The sequence below is a fragment of the Vidua chalybeata genome, chromosome 3 (genome assembly GCF_026979565.1).
Source record: "Vidua chalybeata isolate OUT-0048 chromosome 3, bVidCha1 merged haplotype, whole genome shotgun sequence".
Classification (NCBI taxonomy): Eukaryota; Metazoa; Chordata; class Aves; order Passeriformes; family Viduidae; genus Vidua; species Vidua chalybeata.
Window position 1 is genome coordinate 10,064,162 of NC_071532.1, and position 27,623 is coordinate 10,091,784.

The window sequence follows — 27,623 nt, forward strand, 5'->3', positions numbered from 1 at the left end:
AAGAGTGCAGAAACAGAAGCATTTTTTGTATCGTAATTAGAGAAGATTTGTGTCAGAGACAGGCAGTCAGGAGCTTTCTGACTTCATAAAACTTTGGTGAATTCTGATTCCATCTTTACCTCTTAGAAAAAATTATTTAATAAGAGCTCATGCCCTGACTGTTTTCATATCCTTGAGGCTTCATTTCTGCGTCTCAAAAGGTTAATGAAAACCTTTGCTGTGGTAAGTGACAAGCTCACACATTTTAATAAGGAGAATAAAGTAAAAGAAGGACAGGTATTTTTTTCATTCTTATCAGAACCTCTTCTTGGACATTTGCATCAGATATCACCTTTGGTTTTGAAAAAGTTTTTAAAACATGTCCAAGATACAAGCCTAGGGGAGGAATCAGAGGAAACTGGCTTGGTATCTCTTGTGTTTCCTCGAGGAAACATATTAGAAATCCAAAGAAAGTATTGAATTTCTGTTCTGACTTCTCAGTAATCCTGTTATCTCAGTTTGACCTTTGCTTTGAAAGTACCTCAGATTAGTTGCAAGAGATTGTATTTTGTTAAATGTTTTTCATTTGACATATTTAATCTTTGCAAATTTTCCTTTTAGTGGTTGCACAAAGTTTATGTTGAGTTCCAGATGCCAGCATCTATATACACAGGAAAAAAAACCACAAAGCTCCAGTTCATTTTGTTAATTTTAATAGAAAGGCTTGGGTTAATGCAAAAGCAGAATGTTTTTCCATAGAAACATAGAATATTTTTTCCATAGAAAAGGTATATGGAATTCCTTATGAATTCCTTTTGACCAGTTGAAAGCTGCAGAAAAATACATGTGAAACATGTGAAAAATACATGTGAAACTGTTTGGTGACTTAATCTCACTTCTGCAGTTAGTTTTCAAAACAAGTGGCCTGATGTCTAGAAATGGTCAGGTCCCCTAGTAGTGAAACAGTGGTGCCTTTCTTTGAGTTGATGATACAAAGTGCTTGTTTTGCTGCTAAAACACATCTGAAGATGAAGTCTCAGTGACTGTCTAAAAAGTTACTCTATTGTAACAAAAAAAATTGTCAGTACCTGAGTATTTGCTCCTGCCTTTCATATTGAACTCATATCAGAACCCTCTGAACTTGCTTACAAATCCTCATCTTATTGAGTACTTGAACAAATTCAGAATCTTACAGATTTTCTTACTACTAGTTTCAGCATTTACTAGAAAATTACTGCTCTGAACATTAGTATTTCAAAGATACTGTGGCATAATACATGAAAAACTGAGCTGCTCTGTCAGTAGAGAAGCTTAGACAACAGCTTACCTGTTTATCCCATTACAGCTTACTCATGCTTTTTGTAAACACCCTTAACTACGTTCCCAGTAAAGATAGGGATATGACGAGGCTTTACCAAGTGGTCTCCTTCTTTCCCTTATGTACTGAAATAAGAATTCTTTGGGGAAGCATAGGACAGACGAGAAAAGGACAAAAGCAGGACTAGATGCATGTAGTCTATGAAAAGGAGGAGTGAATTGTGTAATCTATTTGTGATGGCAGGCTGAGACACTCGCCCTTTTCAACTAATTAGCATTCCATAGATGCAAACAAATATATAGTATTTTTTCTATTTCTTTTTCTTGCTGGTTTTTGTTCTGATGATGCTGCAGAGCCTGGGTTTCTTTGGGCTTAAAGAAAACCTAATTTCCAGGATATAACAAGTTGCATTTTAAGTAATAAGTCCTGTTTAGATTAATATTAACTGTCAACTTAAACCAATATGCTAGAGTGGACTTCTAAAAAAATGCATGCAGTTATATACTTGTTTTATGTCTGTGGGAAATCCTTTTATACATCAAATTAAAGGACACTTGCTAAATTATGTATGGAAAAAGAAGTAAGTTTAGTGACAGGTAATATTTTAAATGAGAACTTTTAAAATACTTAACAAGGATTTTTTTCTTGTTTTCATAATTACAAAGTGATGTTAAGTAGGAGAACCAGGATTCTATCACTAAAAAATTATTTCTGAATATTTATTTTGCTGTGCTTTCTGTGGATCAAATTATGTACAATATGATTATGACTAGCATTGATCAACTGATAGACTAAACTGAAAGACTGTTTTCCTTATTTTTTGCACTCTAAACTACCTCTCAATATGTTGCCAAAGAGAATGTGTCTTTGGGGACAGAACCCAGTCTGCACCACACAGCTGACTTCCAAGCCTTTCCACTGGAAAGCCAGCCATTATTTTCTACTCTCTACTGCACAGTAGGGCGCATCCACCCATTTACAGCACTGAGCCATACCTTTTTATTTTATGGTAATCTTTTGTATTTGGTATTCATAGAAATAAATTTTCTCTAGCCTTGTAGGTCATATTTCTCCCAAGACAAAACTGAAATATAATAGGCGCTTTTTTTTTTAAAGTGTTTTTGAAAAAGTTGTAGTCTCTAGCAATGGGTTTTTCTTGGAACCAAACACATTTTTACCCTGTCATTGATATTGTAGGCACACCTTATCCAATTTCATTGCCATACTACAGTCGGCATGCAAAAAAACCAAAAAGTAAATTAGGGAGTAGGTTTGGATTCTTCCAGTATATCTGAAATTATAATGGAAAGAGAAAGTATTAAAGGCACTAATACAGTGTAAATCAGTTACTGGAATCACAGGCATCTTTTAGAACAAGATTAGGAAATCTGTCACTGTGCTGTCAAAGCACGTTTCTCTCCATGCTTGTTTTCTACTTGAGATTTGGCTAAATAATTCAAAACTAGGAGGCTGAAGATAATTTTCGATCTTAATGCCCCTCCTCTTTAACTATTCCTAAACTATTATCATCTAAATAATCAATCCTAAATAATTTAGATGCAGAATAGACCAAAAGAAAGAGTATACTCAGAGGTATGATTTAGCAATGTTTGTCTTGATTGTTAAGAAGTATTTCAAGATTTGAAGAGAATAGTGTGAATTCTTACATAAACTTTTCTCTGTGTGGTCTACAGGTACCTAAAATATATTAAAGCTTCTTATTCATTCCAGTCCTATGCTAAAGGAAACTAATAAATAGAAATGAATGTTGATGTGATCATCATGTTCTTTGAATGGAAGAACCCATTAAATCTGGACATCTCTGCAACTGCTACATATTACTAAAGAGAATGTGTCCGTGTCTCCAGCCAGAAGGAAGCCATATTTGCATTTTGTTTTATTAAATATTAGGCTACTACATATGAATGAACTTGTCATGTTAAAAAAAATAAGTAGCAATCATCTTAGCAGAGAACTTTCAATGCCTCCTTGAAAGTCTTTGGAATCTCAGGCTCCTTTAGTTGGCCTTGAATAGCCCAGTCATTAGGAAACTGAGATGCCAATGAATCCTGTCAGCTCAAATGTTGTTCGCTTGGGCTAGAACCTTCTTGTTCCCAGGAAATAACTCTGTGGTTGATTTAAGCCTGCACTACCTGCCCTCAGCTTCCATCCCTGGGCGTGTATATCCAGCCTTTCCCATGCACTGGTCGTTTTGCCAATGTAATTGTAGATTATATCTATGGCTCCCTGCTGCAGCTGTAAACTGCCCCAAGGCAGTGGGGAGAGCAGAGAGGTGGCAGTTCAGGCTCAAATTGGTTTCTGCTGGTGCGGACCTGCACCTTGACATTCCTTTCTAGATAGTTTAATCTCTTCAGGAAAAGAGAGTTTCAAATATTCTGATCTGAGGCGGCATCAGTTGGATCTGATTAAGTAATAGACAAACATTAACAAAACGCTGGATACGGTTTAGGTAATAGAATCACAGAATGGTTTGGTTTGGAAAGAACCTTAAAGATCATGTTCCAAGCCCCCTGCTGTGGGTAGGGACACCTTTCACTAGAGCAGGTTGCTCAGACCTCCATCTAGCCTGGTCTTGAATACTTCCAATGATGGCACACCCTGAACTTATTTTATGCCTCCTCACCCTCTCAGTAAAGAATTTCTTTATAATGTCAGATTTAAACCAACTCTCATTTCAAATCCATTCCCCCTTGTCCTGTCACCATGTGCTCTTGTAAATAGTCTCTTTCCATCTTTCTTGTAGGCTCTCTTCAGGTACTGGAAGGCTGCAATTACATAACCCTGAAGTCTTTTTTCCAGGTGGAAAAACTTGCCAATTCTCTAAACCTTTCCTTATACGCAAGGTGCTCCATCCCTCCACTCAACTTGGTGGTCCTCCTCTGGACTCACTCCAACAGATCAATGTTCTCCATGGTAATGGATCCCTCAAAAGAAAAAGTGCCATGCAATTCTTTAAAAAGATTCATGCTTTGAAATTGTACATATCCCTCTTTGAGTCATTTCTCATGTAGGTATCAAAGCAAGGACTCTCCAAGAATGATGTGTTAGACTGAGTAAAATATGCACAGAGAGGACAGGGTGCTTAAAGGAGTTAAACATTAACACAGATTGTACTAATAAAAGTTGCAGAGAGAAGTGGTGTGCATTTGAATAAATCTGCACATATGGCAACTGGTATATATTAATTTGGAGTGAAAGCTGAATTTTCAGTTTGTTAGCTATCTCTTTTTATAGTAAATCCATTTTGGCACATTTTGAAGGTGACAGGAATTTGCATCTTATTCAAGTTAATTAGAATCCTAACAGACACCACTTTACCAAGTCAAGACATTGCTATGGCTGGAAGAAAGACAATAGAAAATAAGGCAATCTTTGGAATCACAAATCAGTGATTCCAAAGTGAATTCAGTGTAGGCTAGTAATTCAAAATGGTGAAGAGAAGAGCAGATAAAGCACCTCAGGTATCAAATAAGCCAGTGTGGCACAGCATTTAAAAGCACTGACCTATGTGCTAGATGAATTTGGCTGGCCTTTTGTTTATTTCCTAAGAATATCACCTCAGAGAATAAGACTTACATTTATGTGTGTATTATTTCTGGAGCAATTTCATTCTTACTTATTGTATATCATAGTATAAATTTTATATATACATTTAAAGAAAAGAAAATGTATTAGGCTTTTTCCCTTTCAACTGTCTTAGAGACTGTCAAACTTGAAGTCCTTTTATAGAATTCAGGCTCAGAATGCATGGAGTAACTTGGAAGAAACCCTGGAAAATAAATTACTGTTTTATAGAGCTTTTTCTACATTTATTTTGTGCTTTTGTTTTATTTGGCATATTTGTTTTTGTATACTAACTCATAAATGTGATTTTATAACCCTTATTTGTACTTTTATGCTATTTTGAATCCAGCAGCTTTATTTGCAATATTGCTGTCTTTTTTTTTGTATAGTTAGTTCTGTCTAATGAACTTATAAATACTTCATTCTACTAGAATTTTAATAATGCCATCTGTTCACTTGATGGAAAATGGCAAAGCACACTGAAGAAACTATTTTTTTTTTCTTCTTGACAGCTGTAATTTTAAAGCTTATGATTTAAGTTTCCAGCATTCTTTTTTTTGTTAACAGTAGCAATGATCAATATTGGAAACAAAAGTATTTTTTTTTTTGTACAAATCTTACCTTGTTTCTTTAGATGCAGTTTGAGTTTTTTTGATCTATGTAAACAGTATTTTTTTTTTACTGGATCTTGTTTTCCACCATGGCAGAAAGTAAAATAATCCTAGAGAGGTCAGTAAAGTACATCAATGTTGGTAGCATCTGATGTCTTTGTCCAAGCTGCTTCCTCATCCTGGCATCTTTGTCCCTCTCTCCCTGCACGTCCTCCTTTTGAAACTGTTTTGAAAGTCTTTTGCTCTTCTTTGTGCTTTCAGTCTTGCTTTATTTAATTATGTTAATGTTTGTGCTTTGAACCACCAGTGTATTATGTAGTTATTAGGCTGTTCTCTTTGGTGTACTGTTTGGTGACTTAATCTCACTCCTGCAGTTAGTTTTCAAAACAAGTGGCCTGATGTCTAGAAATGGTCAGGTCCCCTAGTAGCTCCTGAGGGAATTAGTGCTGCATGTGAAAATTGGATAGCCTGAGTAGATGTCAGACCCAAATGGGTTACTTAACACAGGTGTTTCTGAACTAGGTAGATGTAGTATATGAAGAAGTGTCTAAGTAGCAGTTGTGTCACGGGGTTGTTTTTTCAAATTCCTTATCCAAGTAGTTGTGTGATGCTTGCTTACGTAAGAAATTTGTGTTGGTGTTGACAGAACTCAGTGGCAGGCCTGATGAAGGAACTTGGGAAGAATGATGCTGTGACTGACAAATTATGAGATTCCTCAATCATGACTTTCAAAACTATTTTGAAGGCATGGTGAGAAGGGACTTAGATTATGAATTACCCTTTTCATACTTGCAGGAATGGATTTCTCGCTTGGTTGCTGGCTCTCAGTGTGTGATCATTAGTAGTTCTCTTAGATTGACAGTTTGGGAGATAGACACAGCTCCTTATCCCAGCAGGTGGCAACTACAGCCGTGCTGAAGAGGTGCAGTTTGCTCTGGTTCCCTTTATTCCATCGACAGAAGTGGTACTTCCACTTTCTCTTACTGCTGTGTTAGATATAGTTTATTAGCTATCCAGCTGATTTCTTTATGTATTTCCTGATTTCTTATTAAGTATTTCAATTAATTTACCATCTCCATTGGATTTTGTTAGTTAAATAAAAAATGCACATGAAAGTAACTTTGTCTTGCATGAGCACATGCAGTTCTTGATTTACTCTAAGCTTGTAGATCTGAATTTGCAGTTTTCCTTTGATGTTTCCTTTCTTTTTTTCTTTTTTTTCCCTTCTGAATTCTGTCTGAAATTTCTGGTTTAATCTCTTCTCCGTGTGAGTGTGTGTCTGAGGGACATTTGCCTTGCAACCCCTAAGGATGGGATGATTTCTGTAAACAAGTCTTTCTCGTGTTCCTAATTGCAGAGATACTGTGATTTACCTCCCTTTCTTGTGGTTTAATGATTCAAGGAACTAGATTCTTATGATGGGGACCGTCATCAGTGCCTGGTAGTACAGCCCGCCCTCAGTTTGAAACCTGTGTCAAAGCTTCTGTACTGAAAGTTGGTATGCAGTAGATTTGTTGGCATAGTGGAGCATGCAGATGTGCTGGTGGGCATACTCAGAAATCATTAGTCCACTGAGGACTGGATTCTACCTGTAAACTTTTGTGGAACCTCTTGGAGAACCAGTCTGGGTCAAAGGATAATCTGGATGCTGATGTGCCAAAGCATTTAATGACCATATCTCCTGACGCATGTGGACCACTGGGTGCCAGGACTTTGTGATGTGTTCAGATGTTGGAGTGTCTGATGTTGGCTGTTACAGCATGTCCTCGAGGTTACACAAGACCAGTCAGAGCTATATAAACAGGGCTTCATTGGGAGCATTCTTGTTTTCAGCCAGGGACAACTGGTATTCATCACATTTTTATCTTGTCTTTTAGTAAGCTCACTGTTCAATAGCCTTCCTCAATTACTTCACATAACTTTAATATCTTAGGGTTTCACAAGTGGCTGAGTCTCTACAACTTAGTGAATGACCATTGTCACGTGAGCAGTGAAAATCAGCAGAGTAAATCGACACACCTACTCATCATTGGGGTATTTAACTTTCTTTCATTTCAAGGAATTGGGTACCAGACTGCTTTGGAGATTTTTTTCTTGAAATCATAGTGCATGTATCCCTGACTAAATCTGGCCTAGCATGTAATACTGCATGTAATACTGCACCTGGTATTAGAGAGAGTTAAAATTTTGCATTTGTTCAAATGTCAGTAGAAGAATACTGAAATCCACAATATCTTGGATTTTTTTTTGTTGTTGTTGTAGAGCAGCCAAAAAGATAATTTAAAATTTTTTTTTCTTGTATCATTCCTGTGAATTATAATTATCTGTCATTATCTTTTTAGAATAAAACCGACTACTTCAGGAATTCATACGGTGCAGTCATTATCTTTCACAGAGACCTGTCTATAATTTTGTAGTTATATATTCTGTTCCTTTCCACACACTGAAGTTATAATTTTATATATTTTTTATCAGTCTTCTCATTGCAAACAAAATGTTTTACTCACAATGGTGGTACTGATAACTAGTAAATAGTTCAATCTTCTCTTGGGTTCAATCTGTTCATTATGTTAGTGTAACATGCCATTTTTCAAAGACTCCCAAGTCATGAATTATCTGCACATCATTATTCTGTAATATTCAACTCAGTCACTGAGAGCTTGATTATGATTACTAACAAATCAGCTGAAATATCCTGAAAGCAAAAAGGTTTAATTTGTAAATTTTAATCTGTCTTTTTCATCTTCAGGTTTTTTTCCTGATTAATTTAAACATTTTTTCAGTTTCTTGGTTTTCAGTCTCCAGAGTAAAGTAAATAAAATACATCACTAATACAAACGTACCTATGTTGTAGTTACAGTATGGTTTCTTCAGAGGGATTGAAATGATTCCCCTGACATAAATATGTTTCACACTGGATCACTGCACCCTCTCACGTGGTAACCTATCATCTCAAGCTCTAATGATCCCTTAACCTTGTTGACGTTAGCAAACTTTTCCTCTGGGGCATTTTCTTTTGTTTCTTTTGTCAGCTGCTCTAAAGAGAAGAAAACTACTCAGTCTTGATTTTTCTGCAAATTCTGAGGATTTTACTGGAAAGTTCAGTAACGTGACAATTGTTTTCAACGTAGTCAGAGGTGCAGAAAGACAAAAATCAGGCAGGCTGCAAAGCTTCTTGTTCCACTTTTGATTCTCTATAGCGATAAACACTGGAATCTGAAAATTTTAAACAACTTCTTAAGAGTTCAATAGCTTACAGTTTTATTACATGGGCACGATTTTCCCTAAAAACCAATCTTTTATGTTCCTAAACTGATGGAGATGAGAATACAGTGATCAAAAAGGTAGGGATGAGAACAAAATAGAAATAATTAAAGGCAAAATGTTTACTAAAAATGTTAGTATCATATTCTCTGTTTCCCCAGGGTAAGTGAAAGATTACATTCTTCCTAACATATGTAAGATTATTATGTTCTCTTGCTGTCACTGAGCCATATGCAGTATTTCCTGCTCCAGAAGCTGACAATTTACTGAAATTTCTTGGTCTTCTTGGGCCAAAAATATTGAAAGCCTCACTCCATTCCAGGGATGGGAACCTCATGGCACTGAACTGTGTGCCATGAGGCAATCCCTTGCCTCTTTGGGCTCAGAGTGGAGTGTGGGCTGTATATAGATGTTGGGAAAGGAGGAGGAAGTGCCTTTCCTTAAAGTTCTCCAGGCATCTTATCAGTTGGGAAGAGATATTAATGATCTAGGAATAAACAAGCCAAAATCCAGAGGCCCAGCAGGGTCCAAAAGGTATGCATGTTTTTAAAATATCCAAATTTCTTGCATTGGACAAGATCCAGTGGGGTTTTCTCAGGTTGCTGGATCTATGTAGGACCTGCTTCAAGCAGTGTTCTCTTTTAATCATCTCTTTCAGCCCTGAATCACTATACATTACAGAAATGCCATGACATTTAATACAAAAAAGCATTTCTGTTTTTCAATGCATGCTGTAGTAGTTCTATTGATTTTAATGCAATTGCTTAAGGTATATGTCTGAGTAGTATTTGAGTCAACAGCGATGTAATATTTTCCTTCTCTTTTATTGCTGAACACAGTAAAACTTTGATTTTGAAGTTTGAATTTGGTATTTGAAAAATGTTCAAGAGTGAAGGGACAGCTCTTTTCAAAAGTGAGAGGAGAGATTAGTAGTGATGATGCTGTTTCTTAGATACATTGATCACGGTAACCTCTAAGGATACCTTATACTTGGCAACCAGGGCTTCTGGAACAAAAACAACAACAACAAAAAAAAAGGCAAAAACCAAATTTGATTTAAAAAGAGTCATTCTGAAATTGTGTTGCTACTGGATGAGAGTCTTCCTTCACCAAACATGCTAACATGACATATAATCAGTTTTAAAGAAAGCTGCAGTGCAGCTAGTGGAGTGAAAGCCAGGCAGAATTGTGTGTCTGACAAGAAAAGCAGTAGATATGGGCATAAAGATATAGCTGTGAACTGGTAGGTAAGAAACAATGATAAACTGTTTTACATGCTCTTCAGCCATTGTCTTGTGTCTGCATTCCGGTCATAAACAATGGTGATTGCACCTCGCTGACTGATAATATAGATGAGCTAACCAGTTTAACGCTCTTGTCATTCAACAGCCCTGTTGAATAGGATATGAAGTCATTGGCTAATTACCATAAAACACAATCATACACTTTCTTAGTAAAGCATATTTGCTGCTGGAAACTATTAAGTTTCTTCCTGATGTTCAGAGCCCAGGTTCCAACATGATTTTTGCTGAGGTATATTAAACTTGAGAGACTTCTATAGCATTTTATGGAGCTTTTAGCAGATGTGGAAATGCCCTCCTTAGATTAGTTTAAATTGCCACATACATTTTACAGTTGAGGATTTTTATGATCATAGATGTGTATGTGTGGAGCATCCATCAGTATGTTTTGTATTACTAAGCAATTTTGGAAACAGAAGAAAACCCTGGATCTTCCTCATGCTTTTCTGTTCTCACAAGGACTGGTGATACTTTCAGAAGGTGCCTTTTAGAAGTTTTCTGGCCAGAATAAGCCATCCTGCAAAATTTACCAGATTTAGGTATGTCTAATGGAGTCAAATGCACAGTCTCCTGAATTCTATTGTGTAGTGCCCTGTTTGCTTATATGCGAAGGAGTGACTTAAAATTTTAGGACACCTGGCAGACAATATGTTTCTCTGCTTACCATCTGCAGTAAAGTCTTGGTTCAGGCCTTATTTATTGTCTGATGCATGTTACTTAAGAAGAGGAAGAACTGAACATCCTTTTTCAGGAACTTAAAAATAACAGTGTTGATCTTATTGTTCACGTAAAATAGCTAGAATTCATGTTTTGTCCTGCTTCAGGGAAAGAAACACGGTGTGCCACCAGTGATCAATCTTATGAATATTCCCTTTCAATATCTAGGTCTGTGTTTAAACAAACTAAATTAGTTTTCTGTGAAGTAACACAAGTGCTTCTGAATTGTGAGGTGAATCCAGACTGTTGAAAATCAGGAGGGGTGTTCAGGTACCCCTGATGAGATTGTGCATTAAGAAGCAAGAATGTTTTTGTGTGATGACTTGAAATTTCTGTTATGTATGTGTGATAGTTACTGCTTTAGGAAACCCACTCTCAGCTGAGGTATCTTTGAAAGATCCTACAAATGCAGTGGAGACAGAATCTGCCAGATTCAAGATGTCTAAAATAAAGATGCAAATTGCAATTAAAATAGACTGACCAGTTTCATCTGACTGATGCCATTCTACCACAGAGATTAAGTAAACCTGGTAAACTTTATTTCAGGGTGGTGAGATCAGTCTTTAAACAATGTACAGAAATTGATGTGGAATTTCTACTGATCTATAGGTGTATGACACTTTTCAAGGTAAAAAAAAATCAGCAAATATATCTCTGCTGGTCTAATTGCATTACAAACAACTTGTGTCTTATTATCTGAAGCCTAAAGCAAATTTTGAAAAGAAAAATTATTAGGTCAATCTGACATCTGCTGTGTGGGGAAACATTCCTTAGGAAACTGTGACTGTAGAGCTATCTGGGATCTCAAACAGAATTAATCCTAAGCATTTGTTTGCTGTCATCAACAACATTAGTGTACCAGCAGCAGTATTTAACTACACAGAAAAAAAAAAAAAAAAAAAGAGTGTATGACCAGGGAGAAAGTCAATATTGTTTTTGCAGAAGAGTTCCTGTGATAAAACTAACTGGGCATTAGAATCATTGCTTCCATGGCTCAAAATGTCATGTCTGAAATGGTGAAAACTTTCTTTGTATGAAAGTTTTCTTTGTGACTGCTCTGGCTTAGCATTTTGCAATTGTCAAAAACTTACTGGTCTTTGTTTTGTTTTTTAAAATGCATGCATAGAAATCCAAATATGAAATGGGATTTTATTTTTTTTTCATGTGCAAAATGAAATCTGAATTTTTCATATTAAATGAACAGTTACTCAATTTAACACCTCTTCACACACACCCCAACAGAAAGAACCCCAAGCCAAACTAAACCTAGTCTCATTTATCCTGTGCCAAACAAAAAAAACTTCAGTGGATTTTTGTTTTCTATCAGTTCTTTTCTTATTTTTTGCTTCTTCCTATCTTTTGTCACTTTTATCACTAGTATGATTTACCCATTTTTCAGTATATATATCATGACTTGGGTAAGAGGATGCAGGGTTGAAGTTAATTTGGAAGATAAGATTGTTAAATTTTTTTTAGGGTACAGTTACCCAGGCAGAGTGAGAGCTAAAACAGGCGGAAAAGTTAAAAGTTAATAGTTAAACAGTGGAAAAGTCAGATAAATGCTGACTACTTTACATGGGGGAAGTAATTTTACACATACAGTGGTGGTGGGGGGAGGGAGGAGGTTGTTTTAGTTATAATTTTGAGAGAGATATCAGTATTACAGAATATCAATATTTGAAAATGTTAGTCCAGGGTTCAGTAACTATCAAGAAACATGTAAAATGTTAGCAATTATTCTTTTCAAATAGAGAGAAACTCCCTAAATCATCCCTGTGTCATTCTGTAGGTCCTAGCTGTGTTTTTCTGAGCTGCAGTATTGTCTGTAATTCTGGACTTCCCACCCCAGAAAGATGCAGTGGGACAGTAGAAGTAGGAGTGGTGAGAGTTACCAGCAGCAAATCAGACCAGACATCTCAAACCAGGAAAGGCCTAGATGGAGCAGAGAAGGACTTTCTTCAGAGATCTGTAGAATCACAGGCTCCAGGAATAAGGTGAATAGAGGGAATCAGATGAAATACATAGTGCGCAGATTCAAAATAAAATCGTTTTTCTGGTATTATGAACTGTGGAGCTCATAGCATTTTGAGAATGCTAAAGAGTGGTGACTCAGGTTTAATAACCAGCCAAACAAAATCTAACACCCCTCCTACCCCACGAAAGTGTGAGGAAGAAAACCCCATCCTTTAAACAGAAAAGTGTCATTACTGATTGAAGAAATGTTTGATCCGTTGGTTACTGAAAACTGAGAGTACGCTCCAAGGAAAGTGTCATGTCATCACTCTGTTTTCTGTTGCTCACATTTCCTGTTGCTCAGTGTCAGAAACCAGGTAATAGGAGAGAGGGATTTTGAGTGTAGCTCTGGCTGTTCTGGTAACTGGTATATAGATTTGTCTAGTTCAGGAAGATAACGTCACTGAAAGTGGCACAGCATGTGTTGCACGTTGCACTGCAAACAACAGAACTGCCTTAAATAGTCAAATTAATTTTGTCTGCGTTCTGCATGTGTTAATTAGTGGCATATAATTTGACTGGGATTAAGAGGAGACTAAGATTTGCTCGTGGTTGTGAAATATATTATTTTCCTTAGCATCACTCAATTTTGAGGGGAGATCTGTATTGCTATAGAGAATTCTTTCATCAGAAATTGTGTATTAAATGTGTTTGCTAGAAAATCTGAGTTTCTACCTTTATTGTTTAAAAGTTCATTTTAAATGGCAAGATATGAAGAGCCTTTGACAAATACAATCATATGTATTTTCTGTGAGATTAAATCTATTTCCTGACTTAATTTTAATTTCTGAAGTATAGTAATTTGACTCCTAGGAGCAAATAAAAGGTTACAAATAGTTCTCTTCATGTTTCGAGAAACAACTAACCAACTGGAGGTTTGTAAAGGTGTGTTTAAGATACTTTTGGTGTGGTTAAACTGAAAGTTGGAAACCCCTCCTGTGGAAGATGTGTTCTTGCTGTATAGCTTCACTCTCTGCATTTTCAGAAATATTACTTAATGTTTTAGTTCTGATATTTTACCTGTATTTATTTATATGTATTAAGCTTACTAAAAATGCATAAAAATCTGTTTTCATTTGAAAGGACAAAACATTATAGTTTGTGTGCATATATATATAATCTTGTAATCTATTTTCTTTTAACATGTTATGCCAGATCTCATTAGTGATATTCTTCTTTTCTTATGGCTACAAGATTTTTTTTCCACATCCAAAGAAGTCAACAGGACTAGCATCTTTGATATTAGAACAGAGGGTCTAAGTCTGCTCACTAGCTTCCTTGTAGGATGTTGGTGACATATATTTGGTAGCAAGGGCCTTTAATTTGCAGACTATGCAGTACTAACAATACCCTTACTGAATTAGAATATAAATTTCTTGTTTAGCTGGCCTGTGCCAGCTTCCCTCAGGAATTCTGAAATGAATGAAATTTTGTATTCTTATTAAGTCAGGATAGAATTCCTAAATTCTTTATCCTGCTTTAATTGATTTTTAGCTTTAGAAGTTTTTAAAAGATTGTAAATGCAAACCAGTCTCAGGATATTTCAATCACTTGATCAAACCATATAGGAAAGTTTTGTACAAATGTGCAGAAATTGTTTGAAGTTTGTTATCTTGTTCTTCATTTAGTCTGGAAACTTCCTAGAGTGCCTAATTGTTTGGTTTGTTTCCTTTTAGATGAAACGGCTCCTAAAGAAGTCAGCAGGGTAAGTGCTGCTCTGTGTCCCCTCTAAAAACAAGTGTTCCACTGTTCTCTTGATATGATTTTTCCATAGACTCTGATCAAGATTTATCTCTATTCCCTGGTTATAGTGGATCTCCAGAGGAAAAAATGCTGTACAGACTGTCTAGAGAACAGTTAATAAGGAAAATAAATATTAAGAACACTTGATTGACTGTAAATAAATTGAAGGGTATTTTGCATTTAGAGTTCTCCCAGGGCTATTTTCATGATCCAGTTTTAAAAAGGTACTTCATGGAAACCAGGAAATTCATGGGACTTTGAGCATAACATCAGACTATTTAATCATTGTAACTGCCTCAATAGATGGCAAGCATAGGAAGGGAAGGAAAATGCCCTATTTAATATCTCCCTTTTGAGATGTGGTATGATACAATGATTAAATTTTCTAATTCAAAATATTTTGCCGTGGTCTGCATGAAATGCAATGTAAAATCCTAAGAAACCCTATTCAGTAATAGATTCCCAACCCTAGCCCTACATCTGATTGACACTGTGTCCTGCAGAGTATATGAGGACTAATTACAGGGATCTCTTAGGAATGAGTGCCTTTGCTGTGAATTAGAAAAGATCAGTACAGGAGAATCTGTTGGCCCCAGACGGGTGCAGAATCCTGAGGGACCTCATAAAATGGGGGAGTTCTTACAACTTTCCAAAGTGGAATCATAGTCCTGTTTTGCTCTCCTTCTTGCATAAACTTGCATAAACGATTTCATGTTCCCAGGAGAAGCACAATAGTGTCTGGCATATATTAAAAATAGGGCAGGTTGAAAGATTGCAGAAACTGGCTGGATGCTCTTGAGCTCAGTAGAGGTCCTTTGGAAAATGCTGGAATGTGGAAGGAGTGAAGAACTAAGGCTGGTAGTGGAAATCTCAGGTTTTGTAACTCTGCGAGCAGAGGGCTGGGATGAGGGCTTCACCCCACGTGTGTCTACAAGAAAGAGATTAAACGTTGTCTAAAAATGAGTTCATTCAAGCAGATGTTTTCCATATACATGACATGCCATGGACTTGTAAGGGTGTTGAGAATTTAGGTGAAAATTAGTATGTTTTAGTAATTCATCAGTTTTCAACATGGTTTTTGTTCATCCCTCAGTTTGCTATTGTTATGACAGTGAATACCTTTTGTTGTAACCTGGTATTTTTGTTATTAGTATATCTATATATATTGTTTTGATCTCAAAATAACTAAAGATCTGCCTAATAATCTCAGAAGCTCTAATTATGTATGTGGGAAAGTTCCTTTTAATTGTCATTAATTTAGTAGATTAACATTTACCTAAACCTCTGTAAAACAGAATTACAGAATATATCTTGATTACCACATCTGAGCTATTTAAGGCAAAGAAAACAAGTTCTGAACCCCCAAGTCTGCCTTGCCAGTCACTCCCTGTGTCTCAGACTAGTGTTAGCCATCTCAGCCCCTCAAAGTCATATCTTGTGGCTTAGGATTTCCTAAAGATGGATGGGCTGTCACTTGAAGCCCTGGAATCAGTGGGGTGCAGATGATACTTCAGATGTTCTGAAGTAAACATTTTCTCCCTTGTTTTTTTAGCCATCAATCATTGTGCAGTTGGTATGTATACTGTGCTGCACTACTATTTGGTTTAGCTTTTTTTTTTAAGTACTTGAAGGTGCTCAGGAATACACTATGCTACAAAATAACAGGTTGGTTTGTTTGCTGTAATTTTGAATAATGCCATATATAATAATGCAGACCATTGTAATACATCCTCATTCTTCAGCAGCAGCTCAAACAGATACCAGTTTAATTAAAATATGAACATAAATTAGAATTTAAATTAGGAAAGTTCTGTATGTGAGTAATGTTTTTCAGACAAAAAGGCATGTTCACAGTGACTGAAGAGTTATGAGTTTTGAAGTCATTAAGTGTTTCATTTTTAATTCCTGAAAACATCTGCAAGAAGCAGCTTGTATCATAGGGAAGGAAAAATTAAGGTTAGTGAAAGGAAATTTATTGCAGAGTTAAATCACCGATTGCTTTAACAATACCATGTTATCTAGAAAATGAGGTAGGAAAATGCTGAAAAAAATCTTTGATTGTTGGAAGGAAATTTTAGTATTTTCAAGGGTTTTATGTTGTAGTTTCACATTTTGAAAATTTAAGAAATTTTGAAATGTAAGTTTTGAAATCCTGTTTATCAGGAACTGCACTTTGAATATATTATCATTTTTAGCTTCTTAGTAGAAAATTAAAATAAATCAGCAAAGTTGGTTGTTGGCACTTCATTTCAAGTTTTTGAAAGAAGGGGAGAGGAGAAAGTAGGAGAAAACTTCCACATAATTTAAATTTTGAGAATTGTATAATAGAAAAGAAGAAAAAAAATTCAAAATTTATTATTTTTAATTCTAGTTTACTAATGGCAATTTTCTCAATATTTTGGTGTTCAGAAATTATTTGGAAAGATTTCCTTGTTTGGCCTGATATAGCATCTGAATAGTGGTGGAGGGGAAAGATTTCTTGATTCCTGTAGACAGCTTTTGGCATAAGAGCAGCTGTGGTTACAAAATACCTCATGAGCATCTGTGACCAATGAACCTGTGAACTTTTTTCTCAATACTAGTTTCCAGTGTTTATGAACTATATGTAACTGGGGACAGAATCTCCTTTTTGCATGATGTAGTATTGGGAACATCCTTGGGATTGCTGAGTCTCTTCTGCTCACTTATTGTGCAGATGTGTGTTGGCTGGTCGCATCCATCCTAGCTACACAAGTGGTTTTCTGGGCAGAGGGATTTGAAAAAGAAAACCAACTTTTGAGCTACTTGGATGAAGAAAACTTAAGCTGACTACTTTGCTTTTTTCCTGCTTAATCTGCAAAAGTAATGAAAAGAGAGGAGTGTGAGTTTGAGCACTAAGTGGACAAGTATTCATGCACATCTAGACTAAAGATGTAGTTCTCTGACAACATTAGTGAAAACAGTGTGCTTTGGAGACATGTTATTCTTTTCAGCTGGCAAAAATAACCCCATTCCTTCATGAACTATAGCCAGGATTCTGTTCTACGTGCTGCTGAGTTTCCCGTGATCACTGTGTGCTCTTTTGTACCTCAGGTTCTGAAGTTTAAGTGAAAATACTCAATGTTCCTGATATGATCACGGCAAAATTAGCTGTTCATTTTGCTTAATAACTTTCCATTCCATGTTTACTTGAACAATACTTCCACTGAAGCTGCCTTTTGGCAAGTACCTTTGCTTTGTAAACTCTGGCAATGCCAACAGCAATTCACTTTACAGAAGTTTACCATATAAACACCAGAAAATTATTACCTAGCAAGTGACTCGCTCATTTAGAGTACTTTATTCTTGGAAACAGGAATGATAGTTTAATCCTCTCCTTTCCCCTTTTTGGACTTGCAGTTTTTTGGCAGCTGCCTTGGCACCAGCCAGTGCCCAGCACAGTATGTCACTGCCAGTCACAGAATTAGCAAGTGTGTTTTCAGTAAATACTTGCAGTATTTACATGTATCTTCACTGTGTGACTGATAATAAAGGTTTGGGCTCTTCATGGCCCATTGGCAAAGCAAGCTCATTCCTTGTAGTATCTTCTTATTAAAGATAGGATTAAAATATTTTCACATCATCCCAGAATTGAGAACAGATTAATAAAAATGTTAGGGGGACTAGAACAAATATAAAAATATATATTTAGCCTTTAGAAGTGTTGCAAACGACATTGCACCTATTGTCACGAGAAGATGCTTGTATAAGCTGATGTCTTTAAAAAGAAAACCTTGTGAATACTGTGGTAGTGATAAGCAACAGTGGTAGGAAAATGAAGAAGTTTATTTTTATGTTGTACACGGTGTCTTTAGAGTGCTTGCAAGTCAAGTATTAGGAGGGAATGTCATTTTATAAAAAGCTTTTTAAAAAGAGGAGCAGTAGTCAGCCTTGTCAAGTTAAACTGAAGCTCATTATGCTGTTTTATTATATAATCTGGAAAGGTGATATAATTGAGATATTCATGAAGTTTTATGAGCCTTACAGTTAATAACAGATTATATGGTTACTTCTATGTAATCATAATGTTCTTTTCTCATAAGTGAAGCCTTTGCTTTTTATAATGTATTTTTTTTATTGTGAAGCAATTTATTTCAGTGTTGCCATTTGGTAACAGGGAAGGAGCTGATGGGAAGGTTGGAATGGACATTAGTGAGTGGGGGCTATGGGGCAAGAAGCTTCTTCTAGGAAAGGTGTTCATCTCTCGGAGGCTTGGAAATCAGCTAGATGAAAAGGCTGGAAAACGTGTGCCTTCAAAACTAGTGAGTTCTTTCTGTGCAGAGTAAGAAAGCTGGTTTGCATCATAATAGGGCCTATGATGCCAAATGTCATCTCGTATTTTCCCTTTGCTTTTGTCATGAAGGTGTTTGATGAGTGAAGAAAAAATTCATAAATACTTGTGTATGGTGCTGCAATGCTAAACTTTATTTACCATGCAAGTTCTAACCCATGTCCTCTCCAGTCAAAACAAGAAGAATAGACGTCAGACAAATGCGTGTAGGAGCAGTTTTCTCTGAGGCTATGTACAACCATTAAAATTAATCACCTCAGCTAAGTCTGCTCTTTATAGTTGCTTGCTTTCCAGTGTCCAAGTTTAAAGAAAACTGGTCACACCAGCCAAACCCAGTTACCTCTTCTGATTTCTTTTTGAGTTTCCCCTCCAAGCTCATTGCTCCTCTGAAAGCCATCTCTGCACTATAAGTTTGCTCACCACTTTCTTCAGTCCAAGGATTTGACATCCTTTGGGTCAGCATTTCCACTTTGAAACAAGTAGTTTGATTAGCCTTCTGCAAGGTTCAGGGGGTTTGTGGTTTTTAATTTTTTTTTTTTAAATGAAGTCCAGATCCATATTTTTATTTCTTCACATGTGCAGTTTATATGTGTTTTCAGTGTTATTAGAATGTAGTTATCTCATGGTTTTCTATGCCCCAAAATAACAAACATCAGTTTCCATGCAAGATGGGAACTAGCCATCAATGCAGATAAACAATGCAAAATATTGCAGCCAGTGAAAAATAAGGTCTAGAAAAGGTAGAAGTACACATAAACATACATGGCAAACATGTATACAACCTATCTCGCTACACATAAAAATGACCTGAATAAATTTTAGTATTGGTTTAATTAAATAGGTTGACTTTTTTAAAAATTGTTATCTTATTTCCCCCCTGCAGCCATTTCTTTCTTTATACCCACTGGTCATCAGAAGTGCCATAACATTATTATAACTAAACGAAAATCATTTCTTGCATTTAAAGAAGTAGGTGACTATTGTGATACTTACAGGTCTGGCCTTCTTTTTTTCTACACTAGATGTCTGAATACTCTTTGTGATAAAGTGTAGTGACACATGGAATGAATATTTTAGGTACTTTTAAACCAAATGTCTCCTACAGGGCTGCCTTTGTCTTCAAGGGACTGGATTTAGTCACCAGTATGTTCCTTTCTAGTTATGCATTCCTTTGTGAGGAAGAAAAAAAAAGGGAAACATTAAAGAATATTCTTCAGTTCAAAAAAACCACTTAGTATGTGGGTAAATAAAGTAATAGTGCCAAAATTCTTAAAGGACGTATAGTATTTCTTTAAAAAAGATACAAGTAATTGAGTACTGATTATCTTTTCAGAAGATAATGGAACTGGAAAATTATGTAGAGCAAGTCTCTTAATTCAGGATGGTAACTATGCATTTGGGATTTTTCATAACGCTACCCAAGAGATGGGAAAGCTGATCTATTTCAGGAAAAGGCATCAAATATTTTAGTTTATTTACTTCTTTTTTGTGATATTTTTTTTTGAGAAGTATAGAAGTGTTGCTTTTATAATGCAAGCATCAATGGCATTGAGAACTTAGGTATGTACAACCTGTCTTTTTATACTTATGGTCAAGTATGAAAATACCTAGCATGAAATATTTTGGACTGACATCTCAATCAACTGTTAAGTTAATTCAGACCATTAAGACTTCAAACAAGTGTTCTTCTTTGTTTATTTGGAGGCTTTTTTAGTTCATCTTTAAATTCTTTCCCTGATGATTCCTGTTGCCAAAACTATAGTTTTATAGGAAAGAAAACTTGTGTTGTCTGGAAGTTTATGAGGACATTTTGGTTGTTTTCAGTTCAGCAGCTGGCCTATGTTCTGTAGTGTGCTAATAGGGAAGAGAGGAGCTGTCATTTTAAAGATGACTGAAGAACCTTGGGTGAAATCCAGTCCCTGCCTAAGGACATTCTTTTGTGTAAAATGTTGCACAGAATTACTTGAATTTGTTATCTGCAAGTTTTGATGCTGCCATTGACAGTTTAATTTAGGCAGTTTGAAGAAGCTAGTTATCTGAAATACTAACTGTTGTAACCAGATAGAGAATGTGTGTTTTGAACTCCTGGGTCTATGTGCAATGTCCTTGGCCTCTGTGCATCCTTTATTCTTAGTGATTTCACACTGTTTAGGAACTGAAGTTTCTTACAAGAAGCTCTGTTTGCCCCAAAAGATCCTATTCCTGGTCCAGGAATTCCCTCTTACCTGGACAGCTGAGTTCATTTTTTCTTTCCTAAGAATGTCATTTTGATCTCACAAAGTGTGTTTGTTGTTAGTTTTTTTTTTGAGGCTGTTTTTATTGTTGTTTTGTGGTTTATTTTTGTTTCTTGTGGTTTTGGTGGGGTTTTTTGTTTTTGTTTTTGTTTTGTTTGTTTGACATGTTTCTCTTTGGTTGGTTGGGTTGTTTTTTACTGTTTTTTTCTTTTTACATGTCTTTGATTCAATATATGTCCTCAGTTTCAAGTGCCCCTCCATCTGTCCACAGTGTGGTCCCCTGTGACACCTCTAGGGTGCCTTGCAATTGGATATAATTGCTGTATTAATGAAGGCTTTTTGTTACTGCAAAGGGACTTTTTCTTTCCTGCAAAAGCATAAAATGCCTGTGGCACAGATGCCCTATGAGTGTCAAAACATGGAAATAATCTTCATTTCAGGGTGGGTTTTTTTTTTTGGTTTTTTTTTTGTTTTTTTTTTTTTAACTTTAGATATTATATCATGTACTTGAATATTAGTTTCTCCATGTGTCTGAATTGTTTAGAATGAATACTTAAAATTCATCTCACTCTACAGTATTTCAGTATCTCCTTTAATGTTTATGTTTCTAGCCTCCTTGTTTAGATCTAAGTCACAAAACTATTCTTAAATCACTTGTTATGGGTTGTTGTCTTCTATTGCACTGAAATATTCTAAAGACTAAGAACCATATAACTATTTTTACATAAATCCTGTAAAAACTACCTTATTTTATATTTATGAATTTTATTATGAATATTTATAGCACATTTTCCCTTCTTAATTGTTAGTCCATTTTCATAGCTTTAAAATATACACAACTACTAGAAATATGATGCTGGTATGATAGTGCTAAACTAGTTTTTAGTCTAGTGGAATTATTTTATGTAATTTCATTGAAATTCAGAATTTTACAGTAAGTATACCAAAGTACTTGTAGACACTGAATCTTAAATAGAAGGAAATCAGCAATGGGAAAAATGAATTAAGAAAAAAATTGATGAGTATTAATAATGTTTAAATTGCAAATTAAGAAACTCTACTTACTCCATATAATAGTGAATATATATATAATAAATACTCCTTTTCCACCAAGTATGTTGAATTTTTTTGAGGAGTTGCTTTCTCAAACTAAGTTTTACACCAAATATGCACAAGTCTGCGTTAGCAACCACATTGGGTAGTGCTTGTACCAGAGTTTCCTGATGACTTACTCAGTGTTTAAATACATGGTTTCATAAAGACTATTGTGGCTTTTCAACCAAACATAATTATGGTTATCCAATATAAAACGCCTAGAACCTAATAAAAAAACTCTTTCACTGTACTGTAATAAAAAGAAAACCATTTCACAGCATGGCAGAGTGAATCTTTGTTGATGATTGATCTAAGAATTACTTAATTGTGCATCTGGACAAGCTGTATTCATCTGTCCAGTTGTGGGTGTGCAGATGGTCGGTGCCAGACGCGTGCCACGCAACAATGGCCGGCATTACGCAGCTGCCGTCTCTTCAGTGACACGGGCAATGGTTTGCCCTGCTTACCAAACATTTGCAACATGTGTGGCAGAGGTGAGGATAAAGGGCACATAGCTATTCTATAATTAGTATGCATGTTGAACTGCTGCTTGATTAGAGGGAAAGCAGTTATTCTGCCATGGCTCATTCTGATGATGCGTTCTCTTAACGTATTAGCTTCAACCTTTGAGGATTTGATTTAAATCCTGACTGTGCGTCACAGACGAAAAGATGTGTATTCATTTCCAAGTTCTGAGAAGGCATTTTTCCACATGATAAAGTGCATGTGTGCTTGATTAGCTGTTGTTGCTTTAGGGTATGTGGCTACACATACTTTTGCAGACTGGGGTTAGCACATCTGAATAGTGTAGACTCTTGTTCACCATTTTCCTGCTTTACGGCTACTTATGGCTACAGATTGTAAGTATAAAAGCTCCACTTGCATGAAACTATGCAATTGTTTTCTCCCTTTGAATAACACAGGAGTAAATGTGGGACACAACAGAGGGCAGGCAGTGGAAGCTTGCCAGCTGCCATATGGTGCTAATATTGGCAGTGGCATGCTGTATTGTAAACTCAAGACCTGCAGTAGTTTATGCATTTATGCAGTGTGACCTTACATCGTTGTCAAAATATATAACCATCGCATCATTTTACAGAAAGAATTATGAAGTGTCAGGTTTGTTACACATTAAGGATATTTGGACAGCCTAGGACTTAAATGTTCTAATACATCCATGTGGAGCAATAGATTAGTAGATTAAGAAGAGGTCATGGCAGAGATTGTATATTCTCAGGAACCATTTTAAAGTCAAGATTAAGGTTAGCTGAATTTAAAGAAACTGGGAATTGATATTATCCAGCAAACACTTTTAATTTTTTAATTTTTTTTTAAATGTTTTAATTAAAAGTGTTTCTGTGGTTTCTGGAGATTTTTGGTTTTTTTTGAGATGAAGCATCAAAATGTATCCTAAATATATATCTTTACATGCTCTCTATTCCTGACATAGTGTGTTGTATGCATGAAAATAAGAGGGGGAATAAAAATCATATAATGAAATACATTGTGTAAGTTACATGCTTAATCCATCAGTAAGTGTCACATCTAGAGGTTTACCCACATTTACAGACAGAGAAGATCTAGAAAGATATTGAGCAGTTACATATATGCCCATAAACATTGGACTGGTAGTGGGCTAGACTGTGATACTCTGAACATTTATGGTATTTTCCATTGTCGTTTATATTAGTCTGATCTATATTAAACTTGGCTCTGACGTATGAATGAGCAGAAGAGTAAGCCTTAGTCTTTCAAGCAACATTAATTTGTCTAAATATCACCAGATTAATTTTTAGTTTAAGCAATGTAATTTACTGCATCATGGAGTTCAGTAAGTAATTGACCATATTACTTTATTCAGTTTCCACATTACCAGTTTTGGGCAGGGTAATGAATCTTTACTTAGTGCCAAGTATTGCTTCCTGTGAAATTATTGTTCATGATGCTGTCATGCTACACATACACATTTAGTGCTGTTTTTAACAGCCCTTCAGAACTTGGGAAATGGATAAACAAATGCAGCTGGGGCCCTGAAGGGAGGCTGCATCTCCTTTCCTGTGAGATTTTAACCATATCATGCTGTTCCATCATACCAGCAATCAGCACCCCATGGCTCCCATCTAAATATCCTAACTGATTTGTAATCTGCCAACAGATTTGATTTGTGTCTACCATCATCAGTTGAAACAAATGCCTATGATGCCACAGTGGCTGGCATGATTTTGCTTTGTGATTTTTGTCCTTCACTTGGTTGATGTTAATTGCTTCTGTATTTGGAAGGCTGAGCTTCCTGAGTTACCACCACCTGAAAGCTCTGGTGCTTGGCACAGTTCTGTCATTTGGCACATGAATCTGAGGTGGAAGATGCTAGCTAAGGCAGTTGCTTGCTTCCTTTCCTGGTGGACTAGAAGCTTAAAAGGAAGGAGTTGAAGCCTACTGTGGATGTAACAGTCTGGTCAGAGAGAGAGAAAGCTAGATAAGCTTTCCCATGAATTGGTCTGAGGGAGTGGGAGAGAAATAATTGTAAACAATCCACAGGTGTTTTGTGATAAGCTGTTTTACCCATAAGGTTGTTTACAGATGGGTGGTTTCTTAATTAACCAATGGTGAGAGTGTTTTGATGAAAGAACCAATCAGGTCCACTTGTATAGACTATAAAAAGGAATGGGTTTCCTAAGAAAGTGAATTAGCCTTCTGATTGCTTTTGGAATCTGTGTCATCTCTGACTCAATGGTGACAGTCTACTTACTTGATAATTGTCATCTCTCTCATTTTCTTTAGACATTGTCCATGACCCTGGCTCAGTTTAGATGATTATTAATTGTTCAGTGATGTTCTCAATGTGCTTTGAACAAATGTCTAATGAACAGAGGGCGGAGTGTTGTGCCTCTTGCTTAGCAGTGACCTTGCTCTTCAGGCAGCTGGATTAGGACAACTCTACTTGGCTCAGTACTGAAATCTTAACATATTACTTTTAATGAATTTGTATGTTTCAAACCTGCAAAATGCATCTCAGTTATTCTAAAATGTTCTCATCTTTGCTTCCATAGTACCAGGATACGAATATGCAAGGCGTAGTGTACGAATTAAACAGCTACATAGAGCAGCGCCTGGATACAGGAGGAGATAACCAACTGCTTCTGTATGAACTGAGCAGCATCATTAAAATAGGTAAGAAGGAGAATCAGATGTGTCTGAGCTGTTACTCAGCATCAGTGCACAGCACAATTTTTCTTACGTGGTTTAATTAATAAAGCCAGGTACTTAGGGATAACAGTGTTCCCATTGGATGTTCTCTCAGCGTGAACTTACTTCACCTTCTGTCCCTCAGTGAATCCCTATCTGCACTTGAGTGAATTTCATCTTTGGAGCGAGTTGCGTATCCAATTGCAATATTAAAGTTTCATGTTAAATGAACTAAAGAGTCAACTATTCTGGTTATGATGGTGTTGCAATTTTAATAGTAAAAGTGAGAAAAAAAACCTATCAGTAATATCACTGCATACTTAAACTCCTTTTAAAACAATTGAAATGTCACTAGAAGAAGGCATATCTTTTGTGTGATCTCAAACTCAGTTTTTAACTATTTTTTTCTATCTGATGTAAGTACCTTTTTTTTGGTAAGAAAATACTGCATATGATCAAAAGTTAAAAATTTAAAACAAACACAACACTCTCAATAACAATATAAGTGTAATTTGACTTCTTTTTAGCCAGAGTGGATGTACTCAGACTTCAGTAGGAAGTGTCACAGTAGATTTCAGTCAGCTCTTCAGAAAGGTTTTACTGTCCCAGCTACTTCATAATTTTGTAATGATGAGTAATAGTTCTGGTTTGTATATATGGTGTTTTAAAAGAACCTTTTCTCTGCTGATTTTGCTTAGGCTGTTATTTGGATATTGATGTCCAACTCACTGCAAATCGAATTTTTTAATAAACAGCAAGTCAGACTTGACTATACAGAGTGCTTATGTATTACATTTTTTTTCTTTTGTATAGCAGACAGGAGGGTTTTTTATGTATTATTTCCTTTACAATACTCATTTGCCTTATAGGTCAATATACTTAGGTACTACAGCTGAAGGATTTAAAATCTGATTGCAAATTACTGTGCCCTCAACTCTTACTAGTGCTGCAGAGTTGTCAACAAGAAAGTAACTACACAGTGGAACTTTTTTACTTTTCTTAAAGAAATTAAGAAAGCCATTTGATTTGATTGCACACAAGTAAAATTTTTTTCCCTGAAATGTACTAAAATTATTTTTTAATTGATTCATAAAACAATAGGTACTAGATATGCCTTTTTACTCTCTTTTTAGAATGTTTATTAACCTTTGGAAAGACACATGATCCAAGCCTGCTGCTTAAAGCAGGGTAGAAAACATTTTCTGCTTCTGTTTTGATTTTGAGGCTAAGTTATGATAGTTCATTGACTCTAAGCTTTTGAGAGTTTAAGGAACTTGACTTTACCCTCTTTCATACCACACTCTGAATCTGGCAGAAATCTATAAATTTTCTGGTGAGTGTCACTATTTTTAATATGGGCTAGGTGCAGAAAATAGAAGCCGTTTGTTCGGAAACACATTTTTATAGCACTATTTGTAACTCCTCATTTTCCCATGATTTTCTCTCTTAAGGCAAGGACAAATATAGCTTAACATTTACAACTGGCATTTATATTACTCATAGAAATTGTAGTGGTATCTGACATTATATTGTAAATACACATTTTAATGTTACTTTTGTTGTATGAATTAATTTGCTTTTACAGACATTACGCCTTGGAGTATAGATGTATAAAGAAGTTGTTTCTAATTATCTTTTAAAATGCTGCAAATGGCAATGAAGAAAGCAAGAACTCTGTGGTACCTCTAACTTTATAGCCTCTTGGAAGTTTTAGGGAACACAGCAGAAGACCTTAACTTTTCGAATGGTAGATGTTTGTCCTAAGTGGAATTGAATCTGTGGTTTCACCTCCATGATGTTGTATGAGTTTGATTTATCCCTGTGAGTACAATTATTTCTTTTGTTATTGCTTTGACAGCTACAAAAGCTGATGGATTTGCACTATATTTCCTGGGAGAATGCAATAATGTAAGTATACTGGATTAAAATGCTACTTTTCTGTACGTTCACAAGTATGTTTTCTAATATAATAATGGTGGTAATGAAAAAAAATATCCTCTGCATTTAGATCCTTGGTATTTTTGGGTTTTTTTTAAGATTTGGTGGTAATGCTATTGTTTCTCTGACTCTGGAAGCTTAACTTGTGATTTAACCCTATTGTTAATTGTCTTTAAGAAACAGAAAACTTAACTTAGATTTAATGTCTGCATAGCCTTTTCTTTGCATCTAGTTATCTCCCTGATTTTTTTTAAATGTTAATTGTCAGCTGCAACTTGATAGTGAGGTAATGTAGATTTCAGATGTAGATTCTGGTTGGCATAAAATAAA

The 27,623-nt window shown here is 35.8% G+C and overlaps 1 protein-coding gene across 2 annotated transcripts in view; it reads left to right on the forward strand.

The window, feature by feature from the left end:
• Window positions 1-27,623, forward strand: part of PDE10A (phosphodiesterase 10A) — a 164,917-nt gene that overhangs the window by 86,148 nt on the left and 51,146 nt on the right. For both annotated transcript variants that reach the window (XM_053939367.1, XM_053939368.1), the window contains 3 exons: window positions 14,465-14,493; window positions 25,220-25,340; window positions 27,214-27,263. In XM_053939367.1, coding sequence (XP_053795342.1) covers window positions 14,465-14,493; window positions 25,220-25,340; window positions 27,214-27,263 — 200 coding nt within the window. The remainder of the gene's footprint in view (window positions 1-14,464; window positions 14,494-25,219; window positions 25,341-27,213; window positions 27,264-27,623) is intronic.